The sequence below is a fragment of the Annulohypoxylon maeteangense genome (assembly GCF_022496945.1).
Source record: "Annulohypoxylon maeteangense strain CBS 123835 unplaced genomic scaffold GGS22scaffold_9, whole genome shotgun sequence".
Taxonomy (NCBI): Eukaryota; Fungi; Ascomycota; class Sordariomycetes; order Xylariales; family Hypoxylaceae; genus Annulohypoxylon; species Annulohypoxylon maeteangense.
The window spans coordinates 993,720-1,012,604 of NW_025953256.1; the positions used below are offsets into that span (position 1 = coordinate 993,720).

The 18,885-nt window shown below is 48.6% G+C and overlaps 3 protein-coding genes across 3 annotated transcripts; 1 reads left to right on the forward strand and 2 right to left on the reverse strand.

Annotated features, from left to right (window-relative positions):
* Positions 1-5,894: 5,894 nt before the first annotated feature.
* Positions 5,895-9,562, reverse strand: GGS22DRAFT_147021 (DDHD domain-containing protein). Its single transcript, XM_047958925.1, has 2 exons — positions 8,016-9,562; positions 5,895-7,962 (listed from the first exon to the last, which is right to left on the reverse strand). Exons 1-2 carry the CDS (start codon positions 9,185-9,187, stop codon positions 6,102-6,104), a joined length of 3,033 nt encoding a protein of 1,010 aa, XP_047818637.1. The 5' UTR covers positions 9,188-9,562; the 3' UTR covers positions 5,895-6,101.
* Positions 9,563-12,843: 3,281 nt separating this feature from the next.
* GGS22DRAFT_147035 (uncharacterized protein) lies at positions 12,844-15,705 on the forward strand. Its single transcript, XM_047958926.1, has 2 exons — positions 12,844-14,837; positions 14,958-15,705. The coding sequence occupies exons 1-2, from the start codon at positions 13,040-13,042 to the stop codon at positions 15,284-15,286; spliced, it is 2,127 nt and encodes a 708-aa protein (XP_047818638.1). The 5' UTR covers positions 12,844-13,039; the 3' UTR covers positions 15,287-15,705.
* A 749-nt stretch (positions 15,706-16,454) lies between these two features.
* On the reverse strand, positions 16,455-18,792 carry GGS22DRAFT_164388 (WD40 repeat-like protein). Its single transcript, XM_047961527.1, has 4 exons — positions 18,657-18,792; positions 18,230-18,597; positions 16,927-18,172; positions 16,455-16,814 (listed from the first exon to the last, which is right to left on the reverse strand). The coding sequence occupies exons 2-4, from the start codon at positions 18,288-18,290 to the stop codon at positions 16,766-16,768; spliced, it is 1,356 nt and encodes a 451-aa protein (XP_047818639.1). The 5' UTR covers positions 18,291-18,597; positions 18,657-18,792; the 3' UTR covers positions 16,455-16,765.
* Positions 18,793-18,885: the final 93 nt, after the last annotated feature.

Genomic DNA, 18,885 nt, shown 5'->3' on the forward strand with positions numbered 1-18,885 from the left:
TAGGGGGGGGTTGGGGGCCGAAGAGTCGGACTCAGGCGTACCTACATACTATAATATCCTAGGTACGTCGTACGCTCTCATTCTCTTTCTAATTGCAGCAGCGCTACTACATCTCGTGACACCTCGAAAAGTACAAGTTTATAGTACGAATAGCTTATACTAGAGCTTGAGAAACTTGATTCCGGCTCCAACCCTACGGGAGCGACTCACTGTAATGGTGACTGCATACGATGTAACCGCACAGCGTGGCAAGTGGTCCGGATCACGCCACGTTCGAGCTTTTGGAATTAGAACACAGCTACATATTTCATATATCCTACAGATACGCTACTATCTAGCAGTTCTAGGCACACGCACTACTGTATGTAGGCGCCGAAGCTCTGCAGCGTGAGCGTAAGCCCTACCTCGCGCCGATTTCCTCATACAACATAACAGGCTTCGAGAAGCCTTTAGATCTTTTTTAAGCCCCCAACTTTTTCCTTCTCCTTTGCTTACAACGGCTTTTGAGAACGAATCAATTACATCCGAGAGCTCACGGAGAGGGTATATCGAGGTGATAATTATCCCGCTTCGAAATCCTGTCTGGGCGCACGTGTAGCCTTGGTCGATCCCCTGGGGCAGGATCAGATGGCTCGTAAGGGCTACGATGACGGCAAGAAAACATGACGTAAGTGGAACGCCAAAGAACGTCAGTTCCTGCATTCCTACTTGAAAGTCTTCTAGGCACATCTTTTTTCTTCTTCTTTACCATGCTATGAATAGTAAAGTAAAAAACTTGGCTGAAGCAAGAAAGTTCTGGCGTAGATTTAGGAGTTCGGACTCGGTATCGTTCCTAAAAAATGACTGGAGTTCAGAGTAGCATCAAGCTCAGACTATCCCACCTATGCCGCCGACAGTTCGCATGAATAGGGACGATTAGATGATAGTACCCCACTCTCTTGGCCTTATTTACTGGACTCCGTCGTCCGCTTTCATCGGCCCGGTCCAGTAATTGGCTAAGACCATGTAAGTAAACAATACAGTGTATTTGAGATCATGGATGCCAAGAGGGAAGACCTCTTCCTATCCATCGTTACGGCCGAGTTTAGACTTGTTTATCACGAACTCCTCACCAAATCGTACTAGACAAAGCAGCAAAGCAGGCCACCCTAATACCCTATCCAGTTGAGGGGTTGGCGCTAAGCGAATTGACTGGCGGACTGGGAGACTGGATTGTCCAACCGTTATGTTCGATTACGCGGCAGACGTACGGTTTCGTGGGCGTGTGATGGCACTGATGGGGACCAAAACCGAGAGAACGAATCCATCTGCCTTGTCCTCTTAACCCGTTCCGGCTGCGTACGTGATTCGTTAGGGTTACCTTCTAGAACAATTCGTCCAGCGCCGGTCAGATGCGGCAGCTGGAGAGGCGTGAAGGATCGCAGGGCTGGGTCGAAGATGAATCCTTCAGCCGAAGCAAGGACACAGACGCAGGCAACATAAGGAGAACGGCCGGGGAGGGAAGAGAGAGACAGGGCTAAGGTTGGTCTTTGATTTGAGTTTCTTTCCGCTACTGCTGCGTAAATAGATATTGGCTCCTACATGTTTCCGGGGGACCTTGAAAGTTAGGTAGTCTGTCCCTTGTTGGCCCTGAGATTAATAATAAGCTCACCGTCCTTCCTATCTCATGCTTTCCCCTGCTTTTCAGCTCGTGGGATGCAGGGGATCTAGGTGTCTAGTTGCTGTAGGTACAATACATTACAGCATAGACTTGACGCATGATACCGTACATGCTGCAGTGAGATGCAACACGTCGGCGCGTGGTCGTGTCGAAATCTACAGTATTGTGCATACACTAATACTAGGTAAGCGTACATACAGGAACCTACCCCGGCTCAGTGTTGCAAGGACGCTATCGTGGACCCAGTTTAGTCAATCTTGGCATCTCAACTCGACGACGATGAGTATTCGGACAATAGAACGGATCTTATGAACATACGACCATACAGGCTTCGAGCACGGAAAAGAGCATTAGTCAAAGAAAAAATAAAGAGGGCAAAATACATAGGGAGATGTGAAATCTGCCTTTCCAGTTCGGGCCCTGGTCTCTAATTTTGCAAGGTCCGTGGATCTCGAACGAATCCTAGGAACGCTTGCCGAAGCTACCCTTCACTGTATTATCCTGTATCAGTGTATGTATCTTCCAACCGGCCTAGGTTTAATCCCCCTCGTTCTGCGTTTTGGCTCTTCCTTGAAACCCCTTGAGAAAACAGGGGAAAACCCACCGGTGCCGAAATCCGTCGACGGGCGAATAGGTAGTCAGACAGCAAGCACATTTCACGTACATACAGACAGATAGGTAGACAGCGGTGGCTCACCCATGGCTCGGAACCCTTCTCTCTTGCATGCTTCCTCGACGGCGATCGCAAGCTGTCAGCACTTAGTTATCACATACCTGCCTACTAGGTAGATATGTATGTATGTATGTATGCCAGACAGTGTAGGGATTCTCCCCTCTTCTAATGTGTCCAGGGGGGCAAGCACGTATTACATATCCTGCCCATCGGGGATAAGATCGAGCAAGCAAGCAAGAAAAAGGGAAAGAAGTAGAAGGTGGGAAGGATTAGCTAATTAAACTCGCGCCAGAGATCGAGCTACGACGGCGACGGCCGATTACCTAGATACAGAACAGCGATACATATACGTACATACATGTACACAGATACACATCTCGCGGTTTATGGGTTTTGGGGAGTTTTCACCGCTTTGGGACGAATAGCGGCTTGTTGGAAGTTTGTACGATTTCCTGGATTGGATTGGATTGTGTAGTTTAGGTCTTGGCTCCAACGGAAAAAAAGACGAATCTACAAAGGACAATGCGTGCCTGTGCCACTGGCACTCTGTGTATGGGGAACAAGGGGGGGCTTGTTGCCGTTGGCAGTTAGTCGGCAGTTTACGTCCATATCCATACATACATCCATACGTACAGTATATATGTATGTACATATGGATGTATGTACATTATTTAATCGCCTTATCCCCGAATTATTCGATACCCACAGTGACGTTCTACACTCCATGCTCGCGATGCCGAGTTATATGTACTACGATGCAGCAGCAGAGGGGGCTAGAAGCGGCCGTCTCGGGACTTTCGAGTGGTCGAGGATGGGGAAATCACGCTATGGCTTGGGGGGGCAGGGGAAAAGGAGCGGAAGGAAGGGGGCAGGTTTATGTGGATTGTGTGGTTTGTGGCGGAGGAAGGACTTCTAGCCCTATTGGAAGGCTACGTGCCACTTCGAGACAGAGTGATGACCACCTCCCGGTCCTGTGGACTGGAGAAGAGCCGGGCTGTGTTGAGCTGGGCACCTGGGGCACCTGTTGGCAGTAGACACATACATATGAATTTTATCTACCTAGAATCTGGCATCCTCTTTAGATGAAGCAGACCTGAGATGCTCACGCCGGTTTACTTCTCCCGGCATCGTAGCCAAAGGATTTCACCCTTAATACTGGGGGGCAGTGGCGAAGTATCTACTCTGCGGTATCCTATGGGCAGCATCAGGCACTCCTGATACACATATCGAGACACGGCCGGTGTAGATCTGGATTGTCGGGTATGCAAGGTAAGTCATGCCAATAGGGGTACGTGTAAAAGAGCGGCTTTTAGGGAGAGAGGGGGGGTGATCAAAATCCTAATACCTAGCACGGCATTCATATGTATGTACTCGGATGCCGACAGCTGCCGACGACGATAGCGATGCGAATGGCCGCCTCGCGGGCACAGTGGGAGCATATCGCTGTCTCATCCCCTCTGGAAGGCTATTCTCTCGTGTACCGACTCGCGAGGCCCCAGATACAGGCAACTAGTGCCGACTGAATACGATATTTTTTCGTACAGTATGTGGGTTGATGCGTGATAATTAGGCCATATGATCAAGATTGCGTGGCAAATTATACCCGGCAGCCGGTGGGGGACCGGTCTCCTATCATCTCATCAGTTGGATGGGGTTGGATGGATAGATAGGTAGGTAGAGAGTCCAGACAAATCCGTCCAAGTGAACTACTATACCTTAAGCGGTAGGACTCGTAGAGAGCGTCGTACAGGTACCAGCCTCGAATGCTGGCGAGTGACGGAGGACGGAGATTGGAGTGGTTACGGGGCTTGGTCACGTTTGATTACTCGAAGAACGACGTTGGTTTATGTCTTAATATTGTGAAGTGGAACTGTACTAACAGCTGTTGTGCATTATCTCGATCTCTGGCAAACCGTAGCACTGTACGCTTGCTTCCCTTGGTGCCGGTATGTATTACCAACAGGTGAGAAGTTAGTGTATCGTCGTTAATTCAGGATGTATGTAGGATTGTTGAAGAACTAGATCGGGTTTCCTAAGCCAGGCTCGGTGTCCTACCTATCGCTGACGAGTCTATCTGGACGACGTGATTTTGCCCATTCCTTTATGCTGTGCCTCGTCCGCGCCGCCCATATTCTCTATAGGGTCAGAGGTCTGTTAGTAAGCGTAGAATATCGTTAGTTGTACGTGATCCAAACTAGACACGTCATCTTTTAATCTTTCAGGAACAGATATTGTTGATGAATATCCGAAAGAACCTATCGTGGCCTGAACACATGTTAGAAACTCGACTCCCGTACCCCCAACAATAGAATACGTCGTCAGAATCGTCGATAGAGGAGTTCCGCCAGGAACTTTTGATTTACAGCGCTGGAAGAAACACGAAGTAGAACCAGATAACGCTGTCCCAGATCATGTTGAGGTAAGTATTGGCGAAAAGACATCAACTAGAGTGCAGAAGTTCTACGACACGCAGTCCAAGCTAACTATATCTAAGACATTAGAACATCAAAGAAGACCCCGACGTCGTACGGTACCACGGCGGAATCTGTCTCCCAGCGAGCTAAAGCAGAGCGGAAGACGGGGCTCAGGCTGAAGACTATAGCAACGGCAATCGTAGCACAGCTAGGATAGGGGTATTCTCGAATCTTTGCTACGTCAGTGTGTATGACATGAGGTCATCGTCGAGCTATACGAAATCGCCGGATTTCTTATAGGTTATACGTCGTATAGCATCGGGGATGATGGCGATAATTGCGGTTATTCTCTTAATCACCTCCCGATGACCGTCAAGAACACGAGAGGTGTCTGCAAGTGTTGAGCTTCCTTGCTCCTAGGAGAACCGGAGCCGCTAGTCCGCGGCATATCGGCATGACTCTGCGTGAACGACCTCCCCGATGCCGTTAAGTCTTGGCCGTCGTTGACGGGACACTCTCCAGAGAGCCGCTCCAGATTATTCCAAGACACATCCACGTTGATATTCCATTAGTCCCATGAGGCTGAGACCCCATCAACGAGGAAATCCCGTCCCCGTCCGCACATTCGCAAGTAACTGCCCACCCACATGACCTAACCCCCGACCTTTCTAGCTACGGTAATCCGGTCAAGGCTGACAAGTGAGACAAATTCGATAGTGAAGCCTCCCCGAAGCCCACTTGGCTTAGATCACTAATCGCTTTTCATCGATATTCGCTGCGCTCCCCTCGAAAAAGCAATGCTGTATAAGTGCATTTCTCCAAAACGCGCGTTACGGGCGTAAATAATAGACATACCGTATGCGGTCCCGTGATTTCGATAGGGCAGATAACGAGGTAGGCGAAATTGACCGAGACGGAATCGGGACCGACGGCTGGAGGGCTGGCATCTCGACCGGCCCTGCAGGTTGGGGCGGCTGGGGACGTAGCATCCCGGCGCACTTCGCAGCACTATCACGCATTTCCTCCCATAACCAAGTTCGGTTCTGCGTGAATAACACAGGAGAACAGGGTTTTCGTTGTTAGTAACCTTAGCAAGGGTCTCGGGACCGAATGTGAGTAACAGATTATCTTAAATGCCTCCTCAGGATGCAACATGAATAGGTTTGAGATGATGTATCTGTTGTATTACTATGCTGTTACAACTTGTGTGTGTAAATCTGTTCATATTGGCAATGGGTATCCGTAGTCTATATGCCATCATTCCCGGTCCAATCCAGTAGTAAATTCCCAAACGCCAGGCCAGAAGTGTATCCATGCATGCAAATTTATTCGTGAACTAGGCATAAAACTCTATTTAAACCGTCGAAGAAATGACTCGCTTCGTAGCCTTGACGGCTCTCATCGCGGGAAGCGTATTCGTCTTCCCAGGATTCCTTCCTATCTCCATGCATAGCATGCGGATAAGGTCGTGATTTACCCAATAGCTCGTGTGAGCGCTCAACATGTTTAGATACTGTAATTCAAGTGGGCCGCTGCCCGATCGCAGAAAGTAATCGATCTGTCCATTATCATTAAGCAGAAAAGCCTTCTTTTCGGCAACGTCCTCGCGTGTAAAATCGTGAACTTCGAGCTCGAGTTGTGATGGAAGGCGTACAGTCAGAGGTCTTGGAACTGGGGCATTCGCTGCCGTTGATGCCCCAGCGCCAGGAACAATGCTAAGCATAGCATTGCCCATTGATTGCAGAAAAGATGTCGAGGTGCTTGGCACATACGCAGTCTTCAAGCTAGCGGCGTACATCGGGTCTAGGGTCCCATTAAGCAGATATGCGACAGCGTCTTCTCTAGCCATAACATTGTAGATATTGTCGACAGCGATGCAGCCGAATCGTCCCGCATCCCCAACAATATCCTTTGACACAATATCGCTGAGGTCTGCTCCTGGTTTCCGACGTCCCCTCCTTGGCAGCAATGCGCCTCTCTCAAGCAACAAGAAGAAAGCGGCGGGGCTACCAAGAAGAAACAAGTTCTTGGTATCGAATTCGAAGTGTTTCAATTGGGGTTGCTTCGTTAGTTGTAGAGCTGGCACAATTGTCGGCTGCCTCGACAAGACTTCAATACACATGACGCTACCGAGCGAGTGGCCGATCAGATGAACCCTTCCCTTTTCCGCGAAGCTTGGATTATTTCGACACCAGAGCCTGTAAACACGGTTCGCTTCGCCGACCATTGCCGCCACCATCTTCGGTTTATGATGCGACATGTAAAATGGGATATCAAACATAACGTCAGATATCATGCTCCGAACGGCAGGGATGGTTTTAGGCTCAATATCCTTCAGAGTAAAGCCACCAGGCGTATAGTGCTCCTTATCTTCCTCCTTCATCGGACCACCGTCTTCGAATGATAGGTTTTGCCTCCAATTCACAGGAAGGACCATTATACCGTCTAGCCCTTGCCTTAGCACCCCTCTGACTGCGTTACTTCGAAGTTCGATATTGATAGCCCGACGGAAGGCATTTATGGCGTGTGTGAAATGGTAGTTTTCCACTCGCTCTGCTAACTTCTGGCCAATGCCGTGAACAACTAGAACAAGGTCCGTAACTTGTGCGCGTTCTTGATCAGCCTTACACGCTAAGCATATATCGCGCCTAACATTTTCTTGGGGATTACTAGGAAGAGATGGAGCTTGTTGGTGTCGCTGATCCTGCTTTTTCTCATGTCTCCTCGTCCACGCCTCAAGGTCAAACCCTCTCACTACTGGGATGCCAATAGTGAGGCCCTTCACTATTTTCGCCACCGGTCTGCGACCATAGTATGCAGAAGGCCTCAGGCTGGGTTTGAGTAAATATGCTGTCGTATCGTCCTTGTAAATCACATGATACTGTTCAAACTTCTTTTGGGTTGGTACAGAAGAAGAGTTGTCCTCATTCGGAGTCGGCAGTAAGCTACCTTCTGCGGCCGCTTCGCCACGAAAACAACGTGCCGCGCAAAAAGGACTACTGGATATAGCTGGTTCCATCAGATCTGCGGCCTTCTTAGAGGATTTATTTAGAGGCTTCGGCCATAGTGGATGTGAGACCTTTTCCTCCCCTAGAGGACCAACGTCCACGGCACATCTAAGTTCGTCTTTCCAAGTCTCAGAGTGAGGTTTGAGCTCTCGATACCCGGCCTCGAGCTGATTAGCTACGGTGGGATCTATGGGCCGCATATCATCTCTATTAAAAATTAGCAAATATTCTCATTAATAACACTGGCATGGTGACTATACCGATAGAACCAAGTTGCTCGGAAAACAGTGGCGATATCATTAACAGGTGACCAGTAGATCGGCTTCATCTGCAAAGAAGGAAGAGATACTTCATGTAACCTTGAGACACCGACCGTTACTTCACGCGAAACGACTTTTGGAGCCTCGGTATATTTAGGCGACGGAGCCGGATCCCCTACTGATGAAGCACGTCGGGATCTAGCTTCTCCACTCTTTATCTCTTCAGCGAGTCCACTAGGTCGAAATGTAGCAGCCCTCGGAAAAGAGGCAGGCGGAGATATAATGGGACTTTCTGGAGTGCCTACACGGACAAATGGTCTACCCGAGATACCATCGTTCGCCAGCGAGGATTTCGTAGGGACGGGAACACTGGGGCTTCTATCCGCTGATACTTGAGGCTGCGACCCTGCGGAATGTTGACTATTAGGTCGCTCATCCTGTTGATTCGACCTCATCAAGGACTCGATCTGTGACTGGCTGGGAGGTGTACTATTATATGTTGCGCGTCGTTCTGTAACGGAAGCCGTTGAATCAGTATGCAGTGTATTCATCTCACTCATAACAGCCTGGGAAACTATGCTCCGGTTAAGCTCGGTCTGTTTCCGCCTCGCTACAGCACAGAAAGATGTCCTCAGAGCAACTCCAACATCAACAAGAAGCTCCGGGCAACACAGAAGCGCAGCATTTTCCGGTTCGGGGAGACCTTCGGTGAAAGGCTGGACCTTTTCCGCAGAGGGACCTTCGCGTGCATGCTTCTCAGCGTGTTCCACGGCTAAGCGGTGTACGATACTACGCAACTTCTCGCCATTTGTTTTCGCGAGACACGGGCTGGGAGGACGGTTCTGTAGCGCGTTTGTGTGATTTTGACGGTATGTATCTGAAGCAAGGCTAAGCCAGGCCTTTTCCAACGCATTGTTATCTCCTGGCGAGAAGGGTCGGAGGCTGCTCCTAGCAGATTTTGGATCGGCCGTGGCAGCGATAGTTGTAGTCGAAAGAGGGTCATCGATGGGAACGGAAGACAGATAAAAGTATTGGGCATTTACTGGTGGGATGTCATCGACGTTGGAGGAGGCAAAAGGATGGGATACCGGAGCTAGTCGGCACCTCGATCCATAGTTGTGTGTTTTCGGAGCTTCTCCGTAGTAGCTCAGGATGTTGTTGTTTGGAGGCATTGTCGGATGGTATTATGATTATCTACTAGAAATCTCGAATCTCGAATCTCTCTATCTTGCCTTTTCTCACGGCCTATGAAATCTATCGCGTACAAGGCCATAAAGAGATGGCGAGGCTAGAAATAGGCGGCCGTGGTAAGGAAGGCATGCTTTGAAAAATGTACGTGCCTGGAATTTCCTTTTTTCAGCTCAGGGCGGTCTGTCGGACTTTCGGCAAGAGACGGCGAGATGATGAGACGGCTACTTGCACGCACAGGAAATAAGCATCGTAATCTTAATAGTAAACGTAAACGACAGCGGGTGCGGGCAGTGGGATTCAAATATGAACCTAGGCTTGTTGTCGGTCGGTTCACAGCATCAACAGTTGATTAGAGCATTTAATTCGGAGGTAGAAAAGCATCGTGTACCTGGCACAGCTTCAGTCGGTAAGTAGGGTGTCATTTAGCCACATGCATGTGCTTCTATGCGGCGGTGACGTGGTGCTGAAGATAAATTAATTGGGACGGATCGGAGTGGATTAGAGTGGATGGGTGTAGTGGATAAGCAGCCTCACTCCCCGCTGTGGCTCGCTGTGGCTTTCTTTCTAGCATCCATAGATCCTTGATCAGCAGCTGCTATGCCCGTCACGCCTCAATGTCCTCATGCTTGATGTAGGCAGGCTGGCAGGCAGGTGCCCGGTACGAAATACATCCATATTAGAAGCTTCGTTAGAAAAACCTTAATTCGTTTCTTTGATGGGTCTCTCACGTAACCAAGCAGAATCAATTGATACTAATCTCAACTCTAACCATTCCCTTTTTCTCTGTATGGTTGGAATAATTCTAGAATCCGCAATGACGTCCCGAACCAGTATCTCGATTAGCCAATGAAATTCTTATCTCAACTTCGCCTTACTTTATTTATCATCCCTAGATTCTTGAAAGAGAATCGAAGTTCCATCGTCGAGAATGTTGTGTTCCTCTCAAGACCAATAGATCCACGTTTCTTCAGGGTCAAGGTCCAGCGGACCTTTGCATTGCAGCCGCAAATTCGTCCCTGACATGTGTCGTATGCAACAATATGAATAAAGTTAGATGGCACGTCACTGATATAAGTACGCGTAACATTCGACGACATGTCAAACTGACAGTGCCAATGATATGTCGCTGTGCTAGCTATTGAGGTTAGGGCTTAGCAGGGCATGGTTGAGTTCGAGGTAAGTTTGAGAACATCGAGATTATCGGGTCAAGCTAAGAATAGACGTCTAAAGTTTATACTCCATACTATGATGCTTGCTGTACCTAGATGTGTACGCAATGCTAGTGGGGTCTAATACGTTTATGGCTATCGTAGGGCTTCATCTAACAAGCTAACGTCCCGGCAACCATGCATATTACTGAAATAGGTACCTGGTTTGCGACATTCAACATTCAACATTACCTGGTATCCGATGTTTGCCCTTTGACAGCAGGAGAGTCAATAAACGCTCCAAGTTAAGGCAAGGGATGCCGGCCGAATTAAACGTCGAACGTCAACTAGATATGGATGCTAATGCACTACATACCTACTTACAGCATGCATTAGTGTTACTGTAGTAAACTCGAAGACCCTCAACGGCGAATCTCGATGGCCGATATAGTAATGAAATGGTGGCGAGGGTTGTAATGGCCCTGATGTGTATTGCAGACAATTACAACGAAGCTGCCGATCTTAGTGGCTCTCTTGCTAAGTCCCTGGCGATTGGGTCGAGTATGCAGCTTGCCAATGAAACCCCAGCCTCGGATATGGCAATACAAAATGCTGATAGACTGATAGAGAATAGTGTGCCACATTCTGCGCATTCTGCACATTGTGGGTGGGGTCTCAATCTCCTCCATTGGCCAACGATTCTTTAGTATCTGAGGTTGCAGTTGTCGACGACGACCTATTGCCCCTCGTCTCACCCGCAAGACCCCGTTGGGCTTCGATGTGCTTTATAAACCCCATACATCTAGGCTATCTAGATAGAGAGAGGTGCTACACTGCCGTTTTACATGTACGTTGTCGTGGCCTCGTTACTTTCGTTGAAACTCTTGAGAGCCGTGGAGGCGGCAAGTCAGCCTATCAAGAGGCGTATGCCGTAATTTCACCCCCTCGGAAAAGTAGAAAAGTAGAAAAGTAGAAACGAGTATATACCTAGGTAGGTAAGCCACATGCATGTTAGGCGGTTGGTTTAGGAAACATCACACCGAACGAAAAGGAACTTTTGACCGAAACTGACATGTTGAGCGCCTTTTTCTCATCATTATAACTTTATTCTTTGGCGTAGAAGTTCAACATCTCGTGGTGGCATTTTATTGACGCCTTTGTTTCTTCTTATGGTCACATAGAACAGGGAAATGGGAAATACTATGCAGTGTGTAGTTCGTCCGGCACTGATCAACGTTTGGAACATCGGGTCCTCTTTATTTGGAGGGGAAGGCCTGCTTCAAAGGCTGGCACTAGACAGGGTAGACCCAGACTAACCATGTATGCTGTTCTTGGCATCTTGTGAGGAGGAAACGCTGTAATTTCTAAATGTCCGTACTATTCTGTATTAGTTACACCTTAGCTACGGGATACAGAAGTAACTCTCACGGGCTTATCAAAGAAACAACACAATATGACTTTCAAGCTGTGTAATAGACAAAAGTGAATTAATGGGTATATGGGTTATATTCTGGCAATTGGTGTATTCGAGGGATATCCATTATGTTTTATAAAGAAGATGGGGAGGTATTAGCCATAAACTATAAACCACCATGATCCCATCTGACCCAATCTCGCACCATTTATCTATCGATCAAATCAAGTCGTCTTATCTACCGCTTGGTACCTAGTAGTACACCAGTGTCCCTTCCAGTTCTACTGCTGACTTGCCGGGGAACTGCATGGCACGGTATTGTACCTAGCCTACTACCACTGGGAAGTCGCGCTGCACGCTGCATTAACCAGGGATGCGCGATAAGGCTGCAACTCCCAATCAACACCGTCGAGTGCGTGAAACGAGTCTGATATACCCTCCGTACATTCCACACACATTATATCTAGTTACATCACGTCTTCTTCTCTTTTCCTCCTCATTTACCAATTCCAAACTTTTTGCCATTTTAATCCAGGTTTCTTCATTTTCGGCCGTTGTCTATTGCCTCTTCCCTCTCTTCTAGGTATGTACATTTTACGACTTTGTTTCAATGTTCCCCTCTTATTCCTGTTTCGTCTTCTTTTTCCACATCCACTTCGTCCCTCTTACACCACCTATGCATGCCACATATAGCCTACCCCCCCTTCCCCTCTTATTTTGCAACAAACAACAGTGAAACCAAGAGAAATAGATAGAGACCCAACACCAATGAAAGGAATTGCGTTTCGTTCTCATCTATTTTCCTACGTAACTCACACTCACTCGCTATAGATACAAACTATCTTTAACATTGGAAGTTGACGTATTACTTAACTCTAGGAGTACCGAGTTCCAAGTTCCTCCGCAACCTAACGTTATCGTCGATTAGATTCCTGGATCGACCCATCGACAAGCTTGGAACCTTAAACACCCCCGCTCATCCACATACGTACATTCTGTACATACATACATCCACACCATTCTTTCCCCCATCCGCCCCGTCCTCCCCGTTCTCCCCGCAATTGCGCTTAGTCCACCTCGCAACTAAGTATCGACTGCTCTATCCAGCAATTACCTACCAGGTACCCTTGTGCCTGAGCCTGAGCTTAAGCTTGAGAGCCTGACCCTGATATGAATCACACGGTTACTTAATACCACTACCAATATCAATCACTCCCGTTTCAACAACATAAACAGCAATTATCACTTCAACAACAACGTTAGGTAGTACTATGAGTAGGACAATGACTACAGTTGCTCTCCCCAGGCCAATTCCACCACATCGTTCTTCTTCTGGCATCGTCACTTTATCTTCTCCAATATCTCTCGAAACGATCAATACCCAACAAGTATCCAGCGCCGCGCCCGTGCCCATTCCAAACAAACATATTCCAATTTGCCCTACCGGCCCAGCACATCCACACGTCCGTGAACCAAATACTCCTCCACCTTCTCCGGGCCGTGAGGATGAACGTCGACATCGATCATCGCTTCTCCACCCTCCAGATAAGTTCGACCATCTGGAGGCGGGGTCGCTCGCTTTATATAAGATCCATCCTGCAGACGTAGCAGCCTCTTTAGACCATCTTTCTAAACAACCTCTACCAGAACCCTCACAAGTATTTCCCTGGTTCCATGGGTTGCATCCTTGTAACCAGATTCAACAAACTTTTTTCTCGACAAGGAGCAAACCTATGCGGCAGATACCAAGTTGTTTACGTGGTATCACAGTTGTCAAGGCCGATGGTGATCTATCAACTTCACGTCTCAAGGGAGCTATTGCCCCTAGTGAATTTATGAACCCTTGTGCCGACGGCGAATTTATCGAGGTTGATCCAAGACAAGGATTCTCCGTCCGGAACTTTCAGATCCAAGCCGCTAAAACAGCTATAACCTCCGATATTATCGTATATGGCGAAGACGTCGGATTGGTCCGCAAATTGGGATGGGAAATCGCGTCAGCACAATCCAAGTGGCGTAGGAAGCACGAATCCCTCCCAAAATACAATACATTCATCTGTGTTAGTCCGTTTAGAGACTTTGAGAAAAGGCATAGCGAAATTGTCTCGATCGATTCAGAGGGCCGCTTGACAGGTGCCGTGGTGGATTTTTTCCACCAGGAGCGACTAGAAATGTATACAATGACAAAAGCAACCGAGGTTTCACATAATGTGTGGATGGGTCCAACTCCTGAGCCTGAGGGCGAAGAGCAGCAGCAGTTCGATGTTTTAATCGAGTGTAGTGATCTCGGTCGACTGAACCCTGCTGCTCTGCAGGTAATTGCTGAAGGCCCTAATGACGATACGAGACACACTTACCTCGACTTCCCCTCATCTGGGAGTATCCTTCCGCCGACGTGGTCCCATGCCGAAGCTGATGGTATCCTGGAAACCTGCAAGTGGCTTTGGCACCTCTCGCACGGAACCTTACCCTCAAAGTCGGATACCGACGTAGATGGCGACTCTAATATGTCAGATACATCCGAAGCCACCGAAGTTGAGACGAACCGGCCGCGGAAGATTCTGATACATTGTGCTGATGGGTATACCGAGTCAACTATGCTTGGTATCGCGTACTTCAGCTATAGCACCGGCCGACCAGTTCCTCAGGCCTGGCTGGAGTTGCATACGATGATGAAACGAAACTTCTTCGCATACCCAACCGACGTGTCTTTATTAACTTCAATCGCGCCTCGTCTACTCCACGAATCACCCGTCTGCGCAGATAAGAGCCTCTTAGAAATCACAAACCTCGTGAAACACGAGCCTAAGTGGATCGCTTCTCTCGACGGTTCATTTCCAAGCCGCATTCTCGATTATATGTACCTGGGTAATCTGGGCCATGCCAATAACCCGGATCTGTTGAGAGCGATGGGGATCAAACAGATCCTCAGCGTAGGAGAGACAGCCATGTGGCGAGACGGCGAGCTAGAAGAGTGGGGAGAGGATAACGTGCTTGCAGTCGAGAAGGTTCAGGATAATGGTATCGATCCGTTGACTAAAGAATTTGAGAAGTGTTTGGAATTTATCGGTGTGTATACCCACTCGTTTAGCCACAATCTGGTCCTAGCGCACGAAGTCGTGATCTGGGACCTTCCCGAATAGCAACCTCCCGAGACCCGCCTGATTAGCTAACCACTTAACTCAATAGACCGTGGCCGCCGGAACGGCACAGCGACGCTAGTCCATTGCCGAGTAGGCGTGTCGCGCAGCGCGACCATCTGCATCGCGGAAGTGATGCGCACCATGAACCTCTCGTTCCCGCGAGCGTATTGCTTCGTGAGAGCGAGGCGGCTCAACGTGATCATCCAGCCCCATCTGAGGTTTGCATACGAGCTCCTCAAGTGGGAGGAGATGCTCCAAGTTCGGCGGCACCGGGCTGAGAATGCCTATGATGCCCGACATCCCGTCCGGAGAGAACTGGAATGGGGGGAGATCGCGAGAGAGATTGCGCTTATGAATCGGCCTTATGCGAGATAATTTACTCGTTAAGGAGAGGTTTTGCTTATTGGCTTACCAGCTTATTCAGCATCTCGTCTAGTGATCCGAGTGGCACAGCTAACAACCGTCCTTGTCGGGGATTGAATTGCTGTGCTTAGTCTAAAGCGGGATTTGGATTCGGCGCCGGACACAATTCTTACTACGACAGGTCGTAACTTGTAACGACGACAAACAGTGGGAAATGTCGGGGAAAGGCGATGCTCATCACCCTTTCTCGCGCACATCTATCTTGCTAGATTCTTTAGCATGTGGTACATGCCTTCATTGTTTTAATTTACAACTACCGATATTTTTGGGCTACATATCACCTCGGAGTTGACGGGATCGGTGGATGAAGAGGAGCGTTCACATATCTTCGCCTTTAACGACGGGATGACATGACATCTTTTTTTATCTTTTTTATCTACTCAGCATCTGTATTCATGGATTGTGTGCCTGAGAAAGGGGGATAGGGCTGAAAAACCAGAGGGGTACCAATATCCGAACCCTGTTGCATCATCAGTTCATCCAGCGGCGCTGTGGTGTCGTTGATTTGGGGTGGGAGGCTTTTTTTTTATTACTTTACGATCGTTCTGTTTCTCTGTACGGATGGATGGGCGGTCTGGTTATCATAAGGTGTGTTATTGCGAAAGTTTCATGTTTACCCATTACCTATTCATCGCTCGTCTCCCAGAAAGGGGAACGGGGTATGTTTGACTTGTTGTACGGCTGTAACGCCGATTGTAGTATGTACCTACATGTACGTGACGCGGCGTGGACGAAGCGACGGGAAATTTAGGGATTTTTAACGGATTTACGACTTTGGATATCTTCGATAATGAGACTGTTTAGGCTATATATATGCGAGTTCAAACTGATATTTTACGACCGGCTGCTATCTAACTTACGTGCCATCTCACTTTCATATGTCGGGATCTCCACCATCGATCTAACTCTACGTGACGTAGTAGGACATTTCAACAACACGTACGTATTTAGCAGTATGATAAATTTATGCTCAACATCTCGTAGCTAATACCCCGAAGAAAGCCGCTTAGACGCCAAACGCTGATGCAAAAATAAAAAAAGAACGCAAAGAGGCAACTCCCCTTTCCCCCTTTAATCGCGAGAAAAATACAAATATCCGTCTTCTGTTTTGGGGGTATGGATTTTCGTTCAGCTAGTAAGAAGACCTCCATGGTACAGAGACAAAGGGGGGGTCAACTGGATTAAGAAATCGAAGTGTCTCGAGAAGAAGATTGAAAAAAAAAAAAAAACACAGCAATGAACCCCCCTCCTCCCCTTTCACTAACCCCCCCTTCCCCAAATGTATGTATGTATTATAACCATTTAACGCCTCCCAGATGATTCCCATTCTTCGTTCGGGACAGACCAGCAATTGAGGAGCATCCAGCCCGAGCCTTCGAGCCAGACGCGCTCGTCCTTATCGTCCTCCTCTTCCTCGGTGTACATGCCGCTCTAGGGACCGTAATTCGAGGCATCGAGCTTATCGTCGCTGTCGAGGACCCTGTATAATTAGAAAAAAGTTGGTTAGTACATGGATAGTTAGGGTTAGTTTTCAAGATCGGAGATCACGTCTCGTCTAGGAGGAGAAAAGGTGGTCTATCGGTGGCACGCACGAAAACTGCTTAACTAAATAGCCCTCTCCGCCTTGCTCCATGTCGATGTTGAATACGTAGAAGCCGCCGTCGCTTGTGACGACCATTACTTGCGGACTGCTGCTGCTCATGGCTACCACGCTGCGCAGCTGTTGGCCGCTGGCTGAGGCGCCGGGGCGCGGCGACGCGGATGAGCTCTTTGGGATCTTGATGTATGCGAAGTCGCGTAGCGGCTCCCACATCTCTGTTACGGTCTGCGGCAGGTAGTTGCCTACGACGCCGGCCACGCTGCGACCCATAAGCTGCGACGAGCGCCGGATCATACTACTGAAGGAGCCGCTGTGCCTAGGGCGATTAACTATAGGCGGGTTAGACGGCGGCGGTGCCGCCATATCGGCTACGTCGCTGCGGGGTGAACCGGTCGTGCTATTAGGAGAATCGTTACCACTGTCGTAGCTGCGGCTGCGGGACCAGCGGTTTTCTCGAGGGGAGCCGGGTGTCTCGGAGGGAGTGTTGGTATTGGGACCCGGCTGCTGGAGGCGGAATATGTGGACGGTATCTGAGGTGGAGGATACGCAGAGAAGCGAGCTAGCCATGTTAAATGACATGCTGTAGATCGTGCTAGGGTAGGTGCCGCGTCGGAATTGGAACAGTTTCTGCCCTCTAGGCACTGAGAATACTCGGATAATCGTTCCCGTCTCGCTTGCTGTTGCTAGCAGGTTGCCTTCGTTGTTCAGCGCGATACATGATAAAGGTGAACGATGTGCCTCGATGACATTGACGGCCTTAAGGGTTAAGGTGTCGTAGATTAGGACGTCCCCGGATGTAACGGGGGCGTATAGAGAAGCTGGAGGCGCATGCGACGGTCGTTTATCTTGAGTATCGTCACGAGGTTTCGGTAATGGGTAGGCTAGGAAGCAGTGTTCGGAAGATGGGGAAAGAGCGCAGACAGCACTGGGGTTCGGAGAGGTGGCAATGTTGGTAAGGAGGGACATGTTGGCTATGTCATATAGGTAGATCTCATCTTCGAGCACGACAGCTAGTCGTTTGCGGTTTAAGCGGACGGCAAGGACGGCGGATGGAAACGTGAGCTCGCAAATAACGGACGAACGTTTCGTGTTCTGTATTATTAGGTGGCGAGGAGAGAGGACGAGGGCAACGAGGGAGGTGGAGAAGAGCATCTCGACAATGGCAATGTTTCCGTCATCGCTACTGAAGATCTTAGAAAACGGATCTGTATGATAGATGCGAAATCCTTTCGAAGTACCTGAAGTCGTTAGCTACCTGTACGGATCATACTACCGGGAATGAAGAGTCGACATACCAACAGCTAGGCAGCTGTGGTCTTGGTTGAAGGTAATGAAATTAAGAGCCGGGCTCGACATGGCTGCGAGCTGTGAGCTGTGAGCTGTGTGATTTGCCGTTGGATGATTCGGAGGTTATCGACTGGGAATGCGAAATATGATTCAATGTAGGTAGAATAAACGCCGACGGTCCTGTCTCAAATATGTGATACAGCTATTTCAAGGCCTTTCCCGGCTAAGAGGAACTGGTTGTTGTGTACCGAAGCTTAGGTAGAACTGGTACAAGGGAAATATTATGTATGTACGTCTACGTTACCGCCGTCTCGATTCGAGCTTAACTTTCCGATTCATGACAAAGAAAATACGGTGAGTCGGGATAAACTAGGAGCTGTATTCATGAGTATGGGAATAATTAGCAGAAGCTTAAGATATGTATCAATAGCTTACGTAGCAGACGTGAAACTGAGCTTGCTACCTAGTAAAGGCTTCGCAAATAAGTTCAAGGCAAGGGTAAGGTGTTGGGATAGAGAGATAAAGAGATAAATGCTATCCATGGATGGTAGAAGGTACTAAAAAATGCGAGGGGTTGGAGACTTGGAGTTTGTACACGCTGAGTGGGGGGCAAGACCATTGAAGTCATCAATCAGATGCCACTGTCAGGCGGGGTATTACAGGG

Coding starts and splice junctions, on each gene's coding strand:
- GGS22DRAFT_147021 (XM_047958925.1), bottom strand. CDS start 9,187: ATGCCTCCAAACAACAACATCCTGAGCTACTACGGAGAAGCTCCGAAA. Junction 7,963..8,015: donor CGAGCAACTTGGTTCTATCG/GTATAGTCACCA, acceptor AATTTTTAATAG/AGATGATATGCGGCCCATAG.
- GGS22DRAFT_147035 (XM_047958926.1), top strand. CDS start 13,040: ATGAGTAGGACAATGACTACAGTTGCTCTCCCCAGGCCAATTCCACCA. Junction 14,838..14,957: donor GAAGTGTTTGGAATTTATCG/GTGTGTATACCC, acceptor TTAACTCAATAG/ACCGTGGCCGCCGGAACGGC.
- GGS22DRAFT_164388 (XM_047961527.1), bottom strand. CDS start 18,290: ATGTCGAGCCCGGCTCTTAATTTCATTACCTTCAACCAAGACCACAGC. Junction 18,173..18,229: donor CCACAGCTGCCTAGCTGTTG/GTATGTCGACTC, acceptor TAACGACTTCAG/GTACTTCGAAAGGATTTCGC. Junction 16,815..16,926: donor TATTTAGTTAAGCAGTTTTC/GTGCGTGCCACC, acceptor CTAATTATACAG/GGTCCTCGACAGCGACGATA.